The 14,798-nt window shown below is 54.3% G+C and overlaps 1 protein-coding gene across 2 annotated transcripts; it reads left to right on the top strand.

Moving 5' to 3' along the window:
• The first annotated feature begins 348 nt into the window (after positions 1–348).
• Positions 349–14,724, top strand: ADISSP (adipose secreted signaling protein). Of its 2 annotated transcripts, none has more exons than XM_066234963.1 (6): positions 349–444; positions 7,651–7,766; positions 9,322–9,464; positions 12,666–12,804; positions 13,686–13,808; positions 14,064–14,724. In XM_066234963.1, the coding sequence occupies exons 2-6, from the start codon at positions 7,730–7,732 to the stop codon at positions 14,162–14,164; spliced, it is 543 nt and encodes a 180-aa protein (XP_066091060.1). In that variant the 5' UTR covers positions 349–444; positions 7,651–7,729; the 3' UTR covers positions 14,165–14,724. The 2 variants fall into 2 exon arrangements, with proteins under 2 accessions (XP_066091060.1, XP_066091059.1); XM_066234962.1 differs by lacking the exon at positions 349–444 and adding an exon at positions 945–1,081.
• The last annotated feature ends 74 nt before the right edge of the window (positions 14,725–14,798 follow it).

The following is a 14,798-nucleotide window of genomic DNA, read 5'->3' on the forward strand; positions in this document are numbered from 1 at the left end:
CCGGTTCGAAACCCTGGGCTTGCCTGGTCAAGGCACATATGGGAGTTGATGCTTCCAGCTCCTCCCCCCTTCTCTCTCTCTGTCTCTCCTCTCTCTCTCTCTATTTCTCCCTCTCCTCTCTAAAATAAATAAAAAAAAAAAAAAAAAAAAGAATTGGCAGGGAAGAACTGCGGCTAGAACCGCTGAAGAACAGAGTGACACGCCTGTCGCTCCTCCCGCTCAGTGCAAGCGCCCACATCCCACCCTGCGGCGCTGAGCTGGGCGCATCCTGCTGCCATGACGACCGCCTCCATGGAGACCCGGAGCAGAGACTGTGGTCCCTGAGGGCGCTTGCACAGGTTCTGCCAACCCCCACCCCGCGTGCCTTCTTTGTTCTGATGCTTATCTCGGGGCACAGAGCTCCCAGGACGCGTCTCAGGTCCGCGCCGGAGGGCTTCCTCCGAGGTAGGGCGATGGGGCGGAAAGGGTAGAGGCCGAAACCCGGGGGTCGCAGAGCGGTTTCTGAACAAGACCTAGCGATAAGCGAATCGATTGCAGAAGCGGGCTTGCAAGCGACTTTTGTGTGCCCCATCTAGCCCTGAGCCCCGCCTCACTACCGCTCGAGGGGGCAGAGCCGAGGGGCGACCCCTTCCAAGTTGAGGCAGAAGTTGGATGGAGGTGCAAACTCCACAGCTAAAGGTGGGACGCAGGGCGAGCCTATTCAAGGCTCTCCTTTCTTCTCTCCCTTCCGCCAGATGCTGGCCCCAGGATACGAACAGAGGCCTCTCTGCCTTCCTCGCGATAATTCCCCGGGCCCTAGGCTAAAGGAGGGCTCGCACTGCGCAGCCGCAGGACCCCCTGCACGTGATGTAATGGCGCAACGCCCGTTGGCGGTTCTCTGCAGCCTGCTTATTGGTCCGAAGCCTCCTCGCCCCACCCCCTCCGTAGACCAATGGGCGGAGGCGGGGGCGTGCCCGTGAGGCGGGCGGCTGTTGCGCCGGGCTTCCTCCTCGTGTTCGTTGTTGAGCGCCCCGCTGCCGCCGCGACAGCCACCGCCCCCGCCGCGGTCGTCCCGGCTCGGACCCCGGGTGCGCTCCGCTCGGTGAGCTCCTTCTGCCACCTTCCGGTTCCTTTCGGATCGCGGACATACATCCTTTTCTGGAGGAGCTTCTGTCTTAAGCAGTCGTTGCCTTAGACCCCATCTGGCTGGGGCGGTGGCGGGGGGCGCTCTGGCTTCGGGGTCGGGCTCGGGAGGGCTCCCTGGCATCTGAGCTGGGGAGATGTGTGGCTTTGGGGATGCAGGTGACGATAACTGGTGTAGTTGGGGTATTTTACGCGGGGCACTGCCCGGGCATGTGTGACACTCTGAGGACGGGGGCGTAATGGGGTCAGCGCCACCTGCACACCCCCTCCCCCCGAGCTACTGCCACAGCCTCGCTGTGTGACCTTGGACGGGTAGCCTCTCTGATCTTCCTGTGCCTCGGCACCCTCAGGGAGAGGGCGGTGATGTCGGGGAGTGCAAGCTCCGGAGACTGCGTCAACAGAGGTCAGGTTGGGGAGGGCACAGGATTATCGCTGAGGGACAGAACCGCTTTCTCGCAGCACGGGAGGGGTGTGATGGGGGTCCTCTAGCCTCATCTGTCGTCGGTGAGGATGAGAATGGGGCAGGGATGGGGGCGCCACACCCACGGGACGGAGACGGGAGAGGATGCACCGAGGCCTCTGGTGCATCTGGACTTGGTGGGTACCTTCCCGTTGTCACGCTGAAGAAGGGATTCGATTTATGTACTAGACCAGTGTTCTTGTTAGTGAGCAGGGGCCCTGCTGTACTGAGAAAAGAGTACCCTTCCTCTTGAATATTGGCATTAGGAAGGGAAAGTAGGACGTTTCTCTGCCCTGAAAAAAGTCGGGGGCAAGTGACACCCCTTGGACCCTGCCTGACCTTTACCTGTTGGATGGCCAGGGTGGGGCAGGCAGTCTGGAGGCTAAAGGGATCTAAGCACCTTTTCACTGAGGGTTTGGGGTGGGGTTTTGTGTGGAGGTGATGCTGGGCGGAGGAGGGCAGCACTTCTTAGGAAGACAGGAGGGAGGGTGTGGCATGGTGGAGGGGCTCCCTTTTCCAGTTCATCGCTGCTTTGCCCGTTTGTGTGAGAGAGAACACTGTACCTGTCCCTGCACCTCTGGCCTGCTGGAGGGAGGAGGAAATGGAGTCACATCGAGACTGAGTTGATGTAAAACTGCCACAGCTATACCTGACCTCCAGCCTTGCTTTTCCAGGCATTGGTTTAGATATGTGGGCCTCTCACTGTTTCCATTCCTTTGTCAGGTTCTGGAGTCAGCAGGTCAGTGTGGCCTCAGTGGGCACTCTTTTTACAAGCTTGAGCTTTAATGAGAGGCTGGGTAGTGCTTCTGATGAACTGAGTACTTAAGCCAGGACTGAGCTCTGGGTTGGGGGTGTGAAGAGGGTGGGAGGTTGTGGAGTTCCTAGCTCAGAAAGTCCCTGAACAGGTTGAGAATGGGGATGGGAGAATAAATGAAAAATGAGGCCCCAAAAGGTTGGGAGACTTGTCCCAAGCCACAAAGCATAAGGCAGATCCTGTGATCCCTGGGGTTTGGGGTTTGCTTCTGGCAGAGAGGTAGGGTGGAGGGCAAGAAGGTGGCAGAGCTCCACCTGCCACAGACACTGTCTTTGGCCCTCCTTCCAGTGGGGCCTTGGGCTCCAGTGTGGACTGCCTGGTGTAGAAGCTTGTACCCTGTGTGGCAGGATTCTAAGGGGCTGAGAACTCTGGGTTTCTATGTGACTCTCCATCTGTCTGCTCACTTGTCCTGTCCCTGGGCCTGCTCTTCATGCCAGAGGCTCCACTGGGCCTGGCTGAGCCCTGCCCTACTTAGGGGAACCTTGAAGCAGCCATTCTTTTGAAAGCTGAAAGACCCTTGGGCTGGCAGCACTCTGTTCCCTAGAGAGAAGTTTCCTCCAATTTCCCTGAAAGTAACTGAGAGCCAAAGAAACCCCCAAGGTTTATTCTAGCTTTCCAGCCCTCCCCATCCTGTTACTTGTCCATGGTACCACCACTGACCTGTTGACAGCCCATCTAAGGGGGGGTGTCATTGTTTTTTGCTGGAGTGGGGCCATTTCCCAGGTTGTGCATTCTTCACATCTGCCTTTGAGTCCCTCTGGTTGAGAGGGGGTTGGGGGAATAACAGCAGGCTCCTGGAGGCAGTCTGTTCTCTGTAGATCTCTGGGGACCTGTCTGGCCTAGGAGTGGGGGAGGGGCAAGGCAGGAGGAGTTTAGAAGGCAGAGGGAGGCCCTTAACCCTTGAACTGTATTCTGAGAAGGCTGAAGTCCTGGGTGGGGTGAGGTGGGGTGGGGGCACCTGAGGGCCATTCCTGGCTGTTCCAGGGTTGCCTGAAGTGCCTCTCTTTGCCAGTGCTGCCCTGAAACTGCCCATTGCTTCAGAAACCAGTCTTTTGGGGGTTTGCTTTTGCAAAGGTGGGGGTGGGGTGGGGAGTGTTGTCAGAGTTCAGACACCAGCTGCACCAAACCCTCTAAGGAAGAGGCCACTGTTTTATCCTGTTACAGATGAGGAAACTGAGGCACAGAGATGTAAAGTAACTTGCCTGTGCAGCCTGAGTCTGAATCAAGACTGCTAGGCGCTGGAGCCCATGCTCCTGACCATGTCCCCGCTGGCTGTGGGGGGCTGTGCGGCTCAGGTTACACTCAGGACTTGGCCTAGAGGTTCCCTGTGGACACAGCTACAGCAGGAAGAGGCTGGACACCCTCTCCTCCTGCCTCTGATGAGGAATTGTGTGGATAAGTCTGGCAGCACTCTGCTGTAAGAAAGGAGGCTTTCTTTTTCCAGCCTCCTCTGGGCCCCGGGAATCACTTGCTTCCTCTGACCTGAGCTCTGGTCAGTTCATGAGATGCAGGTCCTCCCTCTGGGCTGTCTATGTCAGAGATGGAATGGAATGGGCAGGTCACCAGTTGATGGTGGCAAGGCTAGAAGAATGCCTAGTGGGCATCTCTGAGGTGGAGGAGGGGTGCTCCCTCCAGGGCTGAGGTTGGCTAAGAGAGGGGTGGGGCTTTCCTCTTCCTGAGAGCATTCGTTAGGCAAGCTAGTCACTCCCACAGCTGCCTAGAGGGCCCAGCCAAGGCCCAGACTGGGGCTCCCCTTCATTTGGTCATTCTTTCATTTAACAAATAACTAAACACAGGTTCTCCCTGCCAGGTGCTGGGCTGGGTGCTTGGGACACAGTTTTGCAGGAACAGTCACTGCCTTTGTAAGGCGGGGAACATAGATATCAAATGAGTCCAGATGTGAGAAAGGGGGTGTTTTTAAAAGATTTTTCAGGCCTATGCTACGATGGTCAGGGATGGGGTGCTGGTGTGCTGCCCTATGAAAAGCTGAGATCCAGGCCAAGGGGTGGAACTGTTCCAGGCAGGCAACAGGCAGTGTACTTGGGGGGGGGGGAGGAGCAGGGAGAGGGCCCTGCAAGTACTGTATTAGGTCAGAGTGTTTTGTGAAGAGTCCCCAGGAGCCTTTTCTTACCAGCTACTGGTTAAGGATTTCACTTGGGCTTCCAGGAAGTGTCCTGGGAGATGCGGGATCTTGTGGGCATTGGGCAGTCATTTCCCCATGGCTGCAGAAGTGTGGCTGCAGCAGCCTCTTGGAAAGGCAGGAAGATGGGCTGGTATACTTGCGCATGGCCATTTTTTCACTTGCTTTAGTCTGTGACTTCAGCAGGTGGCTGGAGCGGGTGGGGTGTGGGCAGGCTTCTCTCCAAGGGCCAGGATTCCTGGGGACGAGCTGGGCATCCCAAAGCTAAGGGGTTGCCCTCTGGGCCTGAGCCCCAGGAGCCCTGGCCAGAGAGGAGTGGGGGCATATTTCCCCACTATGCACCCTGGGCTAGCTAGCCTCTAAGGGAGTGTGGGGGGGGTGCTGACCTGGGTGGGCTGCCCTGGTGGCTCCTGCATTCCTAAAACCCAAACCTTGCCTCTCCTTGCACTTCACCACACTATTGCAAGGATCAAAGGAGGACAAAAACACCCAGACAACTTGATGAAGGAGGTAGGATTTATTTAGCCGGTGGAGCTGCATGACCGCAACAGAGTCAACAAAACACACGCTTCCGAAGTTAGATTTCTTACATCTTATATGCCTTTTACAGAATTCAGGTTTTCATGCAAGGGGCTCGTGATCCCTTTGTCTAGAGGTCACTCTCATGATTCTAGGATGTGAGGGTGAGTTCAGGTGAGGTCAGAGAATAAACGTTGGAACTTGTAATTTAAGGTCTTAAAAACTTTTAAGAAAAGAAAAAGGGGTTTTCAGTTAAGTTCTATCTTTCTTTCTCTGAGAAGCAAGTGGCCCTAAACACCCTTTCAGAGAATGAATCCGTAATTGGTTGACTCAGCTACCCCACTGGCTCCTTTCCCTTGCATTCTTGTTTCTTCCTCCCCAGTGGAGGCGGGGGGGTCTGACTTCTCCTTCCATAACACCTCCTTCTGTTAGCGGTTCCCAAGCTGATCACCCTGCCCATGAGGCGGTGCTTGGGCCTGGGTGGGCTTGAACTGAGAAGTAGGGAGAGAGGGGGCCAGCTTCCAGGTAGGTGGTAGCTCAGCACCTGAGAGGCCGCCAGGTCATACTCTTTACAGGCCCAGCCCTGCCAACTCGAGGTTTCTCTTCCTCATTCTCTGGACTAGCTGAGGTCATTTATGGGTCACTCATCTCTAAATACTTGAGTATGTATCTCTGAAAAATAGGACATACTTCTCTACAGAATACAATTTCAGTATCTTACCAAACAAGGTCAGCTCTTATTTCTTAATGTTGTCTAAGATCCAGTCCAACTCATATTTCCTAATTATCCCCAAAATGCATTTTTTATAGGTGATTAGAAACCCCCCACCCTATGTATTTTTCTTCTTGCAGCGGATGTGGAAAAAAGTAGGTCATTTGTCCCATAGAGTACCGCGTGTTCTTGGTCTCTCTGTGTTAATCTAGAACAGCAGTTGGCAAACTTTTTCTGTGAAAGGCCAGATAGTAAATATTTTAGACTTTGCAGGCTATGTGGTCTCTGTGGCAACTACTTAAACTAGTTTTGCTTTAGTGCAAAAGCAGTTTTAGACAACATGTCAACAAACAAGTGTGGTTGCGTTCCAACAGCACTTTACAAAAACCAGGCAACGGCCCTGCTGTTTTTGCCCATGCCCTAATGCAACCTCTCTTCCTTATCTTTCTTCTTGCAGCTTTTGGAGGGGAAAAACACATCAGTTGTCCTACAGACAGACTATCCTGCCTTCTGGGTTGGTCTCATTGCTTTCTGGTGGAGTAATTTTATTTGTTTACTAGCCTCTGTGTGTCTTCAGTGAGCCCGAAGTTGGAGCTAGGGGCTTGATGAGGCCCGGGTTAGACATTTTGGGCAGGTGCTGTACCCTTGTCTGCGCTGTTGTGATTTGGTCCTCCCCCACATCAGGAGGTATCAGTGCAATGGCTTCCTCTGTGAGTGAGGGGCAATGGATCTGTGTGTGATTGGCTGATGCCACATCTCTGCATTGCAAACCTGTGTCATTCCCCTTAAAAGCCCTAGGTCACCTGTTGATGGCACAGGGGCAGCTGTGAGCATCCACTTTGTCAACCTTTTCCCTCTTTGTGAACTCATTGCCTCCAGCATGAGTTGGGGGGTGTTGTAGAGTTACTTGGCACTTTCATTCCTTTGTTATTTAATAGTGCGACTTCTTTAAAGATGAGCTTTCTTTTAACCACCAGGGCAATTTCACTACAGGAAAGGCTAGGAGACAGGCTGAATTATTTCCTGTTATTGCCAATTTTCAGAGTAAAGAGTTAGGGCATTATTACCGTCAGTGGTGACAAATAAGGGTTTGGGTTTCTTTGTTTTGCTTTCTCTCTTTTTTTTCTAATCTCTGTGAATGCTCCAGTTTTATATATTCCGTCTGTTTCCATCAGTTGCACTCATTATTCTCTTCTATGCTGAGACGGCCCAGCCAGCCCATTGGAGGCCAGGCTGCGCACACAGGCTTGCTTCCTGGGGCGCCTCCCACTACCCCTGCCTTGAGGCTGCCTGCTTCTGGGTGCCGAGCTGGGGGGGGCAACCCCTCCACAGGCTCTGTTTTGTATGTGGCTCTGACTGGTCACCAGTAGGGAAAGCTCCAAGGACATGCTATCAGATGTGGGCCTCCACCCTTGCTCCCTCCAAGCATTACTGTTGACTTCGACCTGGACCCAGCTGTACTAGGCGTATGGCCTGAATAATGTCGACTCTGGCTGCAGGAGGGTACAGCCCTTGGGGTCACCAGCTCTAAAACTGGCCCCCGGAAAATGCCAAAAATGTCCCCTTCTTTCCAGACTGCCCCTCCTATCAGCCTCAGGTGGTCTGGGCACACGAGTCCTGTGCTGGTGCTTTGGCACCCAGAAGCTGCAGCTTACTGTATGCTGGCTGGGTCCTGGGTCAACAGGGTGTCAGGCAGGGGTGAGGGCTCTTGCTGAGTGTGGGGTGTGGCTAGAGGACTGGGGGGCAGAAGTCCCCTGTGCTAGAGGGCGCAGCACCACTTGGGATGCTGAGAAAAGCAGGGTTTGGACCCTTCCTAAAGGAAGGTCTCTGCTCTCAGGCTGTGGGTGGCCCTGACCCATGCCTTCCCACTCCCCACCCTTCAGGCTCCTGCTGGCATCCTTGGAGCATGGGAGGCTGCCACCCTTGAGTGGCGGGGTCCGCTCGGAGCTGCGTGTCTCACCCATGGCAGGGAGGCCGTCCAAGGCTGCAGCCAGCGAGGGTGAGTGCCTTCCGGCCCTGGTGGGGTTTGCAGGGCTTACCAGCAGGCCCTGGTGGGTTGGGTGTTGTTACTTGTGGGGTCTGCATTGTTGGCTGTGTGTGTGTGTATGTATGTGTGTGCCTGAATGTGAGTACAAATTACATCAGTAATTGTACCCATGTTTATGCCAGGTCCTAGGGCACACCCAAGCCATAGCAGGAAACATGGGGACCCCTGCTGGCTCCTTGGTGTGCGGTCTGTGGAGGTGTGTGCCCTCATCATGTCCCTGCGTTCCAGCCTTCCTGTTCTTCTGTGGGGCTGGGGGACGTGCGGGGCTTCAGTGAGCATTGAGATTGATGATGTGGGAAGAGCCACAGAAAGGAAGTTTGGTTTCATTCTGAGTCCAGAGGGCTCATGGAGTGTTTTAGGCAAGGGAGGCCTGGTGAGATTTGAGGTTTAGGTCTGGGGGCGGGGTCTCAGCAGGGAACGTGGAAGTGCCAGGCTGGCTCCTCCAGGCCTCCCCTGAGTGTCCAAGAACCCACGCTGGGGCTGGCCTGGCTCTCCCACCAACAGGATTCTGAGCAAGGCTCTTGGCCTATGTGCTGTGGGACCAGAGAGGACTGGGGTCATGCTCTTGGTAAGACAGCCCTCTCCCAGGGCAGGCCCTCAGACCAGCTCCTGCTACTCGGCCTCCTGGCTTTGGAAAACCCGATGCCTCTGGGGACAGCTGAGGACCTTGTGAGGGTTAAACAGGAGGGTGTCCCTGGGAAGGGTCCTGGAGGCTCCTTGTGTGCTTCCATCTTTCCTGCCAGGGATCTATCATGAGTTAGGGGCAGTTGTAGCCTCTCCTGGGTGGCTGGGCTCAGTGTGGGTTTTGGTCCCCTTTGTTTTCCCCACCCACAAACAGGTCCCGTAGAGCCTGTTTCTGTCCTTGCCTCACCCCTACCAGGTTGGGGTCATCAAGAGGGGCAGGCAGGGACCTTGGGCACAGATATATCTAGAAGAGAAGGTCCCAGAGAAGAGGAGCTTAGCCCTGTGGAGGAGAGCCCTGGGCAGCGATCCTGAGGCCTGGGCTGAGTCTTGCTCTGCTTGGGGCTAGGTGAGAGTCTGGAATACTGACTCTCCTTGTCTCTGATCTCAGCCATATTCCCTCTAAGTGAGGGGTCATATTAGCCAATCCCTGACTCTTCCTGACACCCATTCTTAGGGTATTTTTTATTCATGAGAGAGAGAGAGAGAGAGAGAGAGAGAGCAGGAAGCATCAACTCCTATATGTGCCTTGACCAGGCAAGCCCAGGTTCTGAACTGGCGACCTCAGCATTCCAGGTTGATGCTTTACCCACTGTGCCACCACAGGCCAGGCTCTTAGGGTATTTTTTTAATGGAAGGACTGGGCGTCAAAACTCATGATCCCCAGTGTCTGGTAGGATGTGGCCTAGCCATGAGAGGAGTCCAGCCAGTGGGTGCCAAGTGATGTCAAGGGCAGTTGCAAGGGGTGGGCAGGCACAAAGGGGGGGTCATTTCCTGGTGGGAGAGGAGGCCTGCAGTCCCTGGAGTCCTTTCCCACTCTTCCTAGGCAACAAGCCCAGAGTCCGGAGTATCCGCTTCGCGGCAGGCCATGATACAGAAGGCTCCCAGAGCCACGTCCACTTTGATGAGAAGTTACATGACTCGGTTGTCATGGTCACCCAGGAGAGTGACAGCAGCTTTCTGGTAAAGGTATGTGCACACCTCCCTCCATCATTAGCCTTACTCCCTCTACCTCCTCCTCAGCCCTGCTTGGCTTCCTGGGCCTATCTGTCCCATTTCGTCTAAGTTGGCTCTGTAGGCATATCTTTATTCCTCCTTGGGCCTCGGTTTTCCCATCTATAAAGTGGGAGGTGGTAGGCCCTGGCTGGTTGGCTCAGTGGTAGAGCGTCGGCCTGGCGTGCAGGAGTCCCGGGTTCAATTCCCGGCCAGGGCACATAGGAGAAGCGCCCATCTGCTTCTCCATCCCTCCCCCTCTCCTTCCTCTCTATCTCTCTCTTCCCCTCCCACAGCCAAGGCTCCATTGGGGCAAAGTTGGCCCGGGCGCTGAGGATGGCTCTATGGCCTCTGCCTCAGGTGCTAGAATGGCTCTGGTTGCAACGGAGCAGCGCCTCAGATGGGCAGAGCATCGCCCCCTGGTGGGCATGCCGGGTGGATCCTGGTCGGGCACATGCGGGAGTCTGTCTGACTGCCTCCCTGTTTCCAACTTCAGAAAAATACAACCCCCCCCCCAAAAAAAAAACTGACAATAAAGTGGGAGGTGGTGAGAGTGCCATGAGAGGAATGTATTTAGAATGTCATCTTGACTAAGGTGACCAGAGCAGAGCTGTTGTTATCATTTTTTATCATCAGCATCACCCCAACAATAGCAATAGAAGGTAGATGTCAAGGCTGTGGTGTCACAGGCCTGGGTTTGGATCCAGGCCTGCTAGTCTGGTTCTGTGACCTTAGGCAATTCAACTCAGTTTCCTGTTCTCTGAAATAAAAAAATTTATATCCCGTAGAGTTGGTAGAAGAATAAAATGGATGAATGTATGTATGTTACACATTTACCTTCTTTGCCACCTCTGACTGATTCATCCATGTTTTCTGCTCAGTGGAACACACCCTCTCCTATTGGTCACACCTCACACACCCTCCAGTGTGGCCTCTCCAACTACTGACACACCCGTTGGATCACCATCCATTTGGGAGGGGCAGGAGAGTCTCTGGAGGGGGGATGGGTTGGGGAAATTGAGTGAGGCCCTCAGGTTGGACAGTAAACCAGGGCTCCAGGGCTGAACAGCAGTGCCAGGGGAGGAGGGCATCTGGTCCATTGGGACCACATTGCAGAGGGGCCCAGTTTCAAACCTGTTTCTGCCCAATCCTTGTTCTTTTTTTTTTTTTTTAATTTTATTTATTTATTTATTTATTTATTTTTACAGGGACAGAGAGAGAGTGAGAGAGAGGGATAGATAGGGACAGACAGGAACAGAGAGAGATGAGAAGCATCAATCATCAGTTTTTCATTGCCTGTGACACCACAGCCTTGACATCTACCTTCTATTGCTATTGTTGGGGTGATGCTGATGATAAAATATGATGACAACAGCTCTGCTCTGGTCACCTTAGTCAAGATGACATTCTAATGAACCTTAGTTGTTCATTGATTGCTTTCTCATATGTGCCTTGACTGCGGGCCTTCAACAGACTGAGTAACCCCTTGCTCGAGCCAGCAACCTTGGGTCCAAACTGGTGGGCTTTTTTGTTGTTGTTGTTGTTCAAACCGGATGAGCCTGCGCCCAAGTTGGCAACCTCGGGGTCTCGAACCTGGGTCTTTCTGCATCCCAGTCCGATGTTCTATCCACTGCGCCACCGCCTGGACAGGCCCAGTCCTTGTTCTTTTTCCTACAGCTGACAGCTTCCCAAAGGGGTAAACAGAATGAAACAACTTTAAAAAATAGCTTCCCCTCCCCCACTCCCCATTGCAAAATTCATTCATGTCTATTAGAGAAAATTTGGTAGAGAAAACTGTAAAGAAAATTAAAGTACCCACAATTATAGAATATAAAAATAACCATGGTTAATATTTTGATCAGCGTCATTCTAGTTTTATAGCTTTGTTTCCAAAAACAAAAAGCTGGTATCACAGTGTAACACTTGTTTTTGCTTGCTTCTGTTGTGAACCATCTCCTGCCTCTTGTCAGTAAATAATTGTCCCCAAGATTTTACAACTGCTTGGTGTTCATTATATGTATCATCATTGATTTAGCTGGTTCCCTAGTCCTGGTGTTACTGCTGTTTCTATTTTTCACTGGTATAAGTAGGGCAGTGATGAGTATTTTTCGCACATCTCTGAGTATTTCCCTTGGAAAATTCTGCAAGTGCTACAGCTGTGTCACAGGGTCACCATTGACATATCCAACCAGAAAGCTCTCTCGAGAAGTGTGCCCTCCACCTGCAGAGTGTCGGAGTCACACGGACTGAGTTTTACCATGCAATGACATCAGCCTGATCCCACTGAAAGGCTAAGTGTTCCATGTGACCAAACCCAACTGGCCCCCAGGGACAGGGCCATCCGGCCCCCGAAACCATGAGCAGGGAAGTGTGCATGCACATGAGCTGTGGGTACAGCATGCCTCCTGGATGGGTGCTCTGGTCAGCCTACCTGTTCAGTGGCCGCCCTAGCTTGTGACCCTTCACACCACTGGGGTTGAGGGTGGCATCTCTCCCAGAGGACATTGGTTGCCAAGCACTGTACGAACAACAGAAATTGCTTGGACCAAGTCAGGGCCATTGGACAGTGAACCTTCGAGTGAGCAGGCAGGCATCCATTTTCAGATGCCAGCAGGTAGGAAGGCACCTGGGTTCAATGGCTGGTGCCAGGCTTGTGGGCCAGCTCTGGACTGACAACTGATTTAGTGTCAGTGTTTCTAATTCTATCTCATCCTTCACCCTGTGCACTCTGTTGCCCAGGTCTTCACATGAGTGAGTAGAGAACCAGCCCCTGACCCAGGGCTACTGGCTCGGGGCAGCTGGTGGTATTGGTGGGGGCAAGTGGATGGCCCCTTCTGAGCAGTGTCTGGTGCCTTGTTTTGTGCCACTCATAGCAAGAGTGGCTAAGAGGCCTCCAGCCAGCCATTTCTTGGCTTCCATTTCCTTGTCTATAAAATAGACCCTAGAGGAGCGGTGAGACCCATGAGACAGATGACGAGGAGTGTGGAGCTGAGCTGTAGGGTGAGGTCCTCGGGGAAGGGCCTGGAGTCCCTGGGCTCAGGGTGAGGGCAAGCTGCAGTGGTGTGGGGAGATAGGCCCCCTAGGATCCCCAAGGAGACGGGTGTAGAGGCCCACATGATCATAGCTGGGAGAGGCTGTAAGTGAAGGTGCTTCCTTCCTCCACCCTTCCTGCTGCAGGTCGGCTTCCTGAAGATCCTGCACAGGTATGAGATTACCTTCACTCTGCCCTCGGTGCAAAGGCTGAGCAAGGACGTCCGAGAGGCACCTGTCCCCAGCCTGCACCTCAAGCTTCTCAGCATCATGCCTGTCCCTGAAGGTGCGTCCCCTGCCCAGGGTGCTGGAGGCTTGTCCTCCAGCAGGGCCTGGGTGTAAGTGGGAGAGAGAACATGGGGTGCTCCTTTCCCTCCATTAGGGCAGACAGGCAACTCATCAGTTGGGGACATGCTTCTATACCAGCTTACAGTGTGGCAGCTTGGCAGGTCCCACGCCCCAGGCCTCAGTCCCTGGACAGAAGCCCAAGTTCACACTGTTGGCCACGTCTGCCCACTGCTTGGTAGTTTCCTCAGTGGGATGATGGGAGCCACTGAGAAACTGGCTCTGGACCTCCTGCCCTCCCTCCCTCCTGTCCTTTAAGGAAAACCTGCTGGAGCCTCAGGAACTCTGCGCGGCCCCCTCCTAGCAGCCACCCGAGCTTTCAGGGGCTGCCTCTCCCCACCCTGGTAGCTCAGCTCCCACCTTTCCATAGGCTGGGGTGTCAGTTTCACTCTGTGCTGAAGCTCCAGCTTCAAATGTATGTGCCCCACCTCTTCATGACCTTGTCCTTAAGTGGACTGGGCAAACCTCCTCAGCCTTTGCCTCTTGCCACCTAATCTGCTCAGGTCCTGGTCTGCCCACCCCCCTTTCCCATCATTCCCTCTCCCTGCCTGCTTTTTCGGGCAGTCAGCCAGCTAAGCCCTCCTCCTAGAATCCTAAACTTGACCTTTGGAGCTTTCATGGGGTGGTCCACAGGCCCTAGACAGGTAGAGCTTATTGAATAATGGGAAGTTCCTGAGGCCTGTCCCCCAGCCCTGGGGTCATGGGTCCTGCAGGGCCATCCTTGCTTTTTTGGAGGAGGCGGCCAGTCTTGGTGGTCAGTGGGGGCCGGTGAGTGCTGGGTGCAGGGGCAGGAGGCCATGGAGCTGCTGATTGCCTGGACAGGTTACAGCGTCAAGTGTGAGTACACAGCGCATAAGGAAGGTGTCCTCAAGGAGGAGATGCTGCTAGCCTGTGAAGGTGGCACAGGCACCTGCGTGCGCGTGCTGGTGCAGGCACGAGTCATGGGTGAGAGTGCGAGGCGTGCCCCTGGCTGGGGGAGGGAAGTGCTGGCTGGGGGAGGGAAGCGCCAGTTTGGCCAGAAGGGGATTCTGCCTTCCTGCAGTCTGAAAAAGGGCTCCTTGCCCTGGCTGGGGGTGCCCGGCCTTCTTGGAGGGTGTTTCTCCCTACCCCCAGCAGAGCCTGGAGAGGTGTAGGGGTCCCCTTGGAGTGGGCGGGGCCAGGGACCCAGCCTGCCATACTGACTTGTAGCCTGCCTTGCAGACCGGCACCATGGCACACCCATGCTGCTAGATGGTGTCAAGTGCGTGGGTGCCGAGCTAGAGTACGACTCAGAGCACAGCGACTGGCACGGCTTCGACTGAGGCCCACACCCAGCCCACCTCGTGGCCCCTCAGCCTTAATCTCCACCTCATTTCCCCAATTGCTGCATGATAATTGTGGCTTTCCGATCCCTCCGCAGGGTGGGCGTGGAGATGGTATGTAGGGGCCTCCAAGCTGGGGCCTGGCCCATGCCTCACCTTTGCCTTTATTCATGCCACCTCCCTGCCTCTCCTGCGTCATCCTCTTCCCACTTCCTCCTCTCCATGTGCCTCAGTCTCCTGCAGGAAGAAATGGGTTGAGCCCCCAAGGAGGCTATCTGAGGAGGGGAAGGGGCAGGACCTGGGTGTTACCCACCCCACACTGTAAGCCATAGAAGCTCCAGCCAGGGCCTGGGAGAGAAGGGAGCTGGCTCTGTGATGTCATCACCCCTATTACCGCTGCTGCTATCTCATTAAGCCACTTCTCCTGCCCCCTCCCTCTTCCCACTGCTGTCCATGTTGAGTAGGAGGTAGGTGCAGTTCCTAGCCCCTCCCCCCAGGTGTGTGTTACTTGGTTTTTAAACTGGTTGGGATAAAACCCTAAATAAATAAAATTTTCAGTGGATACTAGAAGTTAGTGGGATTTTTGTTCTCCAGGGCTCTGAGAACATTCAGTCCTTCAAAGATGGCTTAAGGG

Source organism: Saccopteryx bilineata, chromosome 6, assembly GCF_036850765.1.
Source record: "Saccopteryx bilineata isolate mSacBil1 chromosome 6, mSacBil1_pri_phased_curated, whole genome shotgun sequence".
NCBI lineage: Eukaryota > Metazoa > Chordata > Mammalia > Chiroptera > Emballonuridae > Saccopteryx > Saccopteryx bilineata.

Bases quoted from the DNA above. Each gene is read 5' to 3' on its own strand.
- ADISSP (XM_066234963.1), top strand. From the start codon at position 7,730: ATGGCAGGGAGGCCGTCCAAGGCTGCAGCCAGCGAGG. The intron at 7,767-9,321 runs GTGAGTGCCTTC...CACTCTTCCTAG, and splicing joins CAAGGCTGCAGCCAGCGAGG to GCAACAAGCCCAGAGTCCGG. The intron at 9,465-12,665 runs GTATGTGCACAC...TTCCTGCTGCAG, and splicing joins ACAGCAGCTTTCTGGTAAAG to GTCGGCTTCCTGAAGATCCT.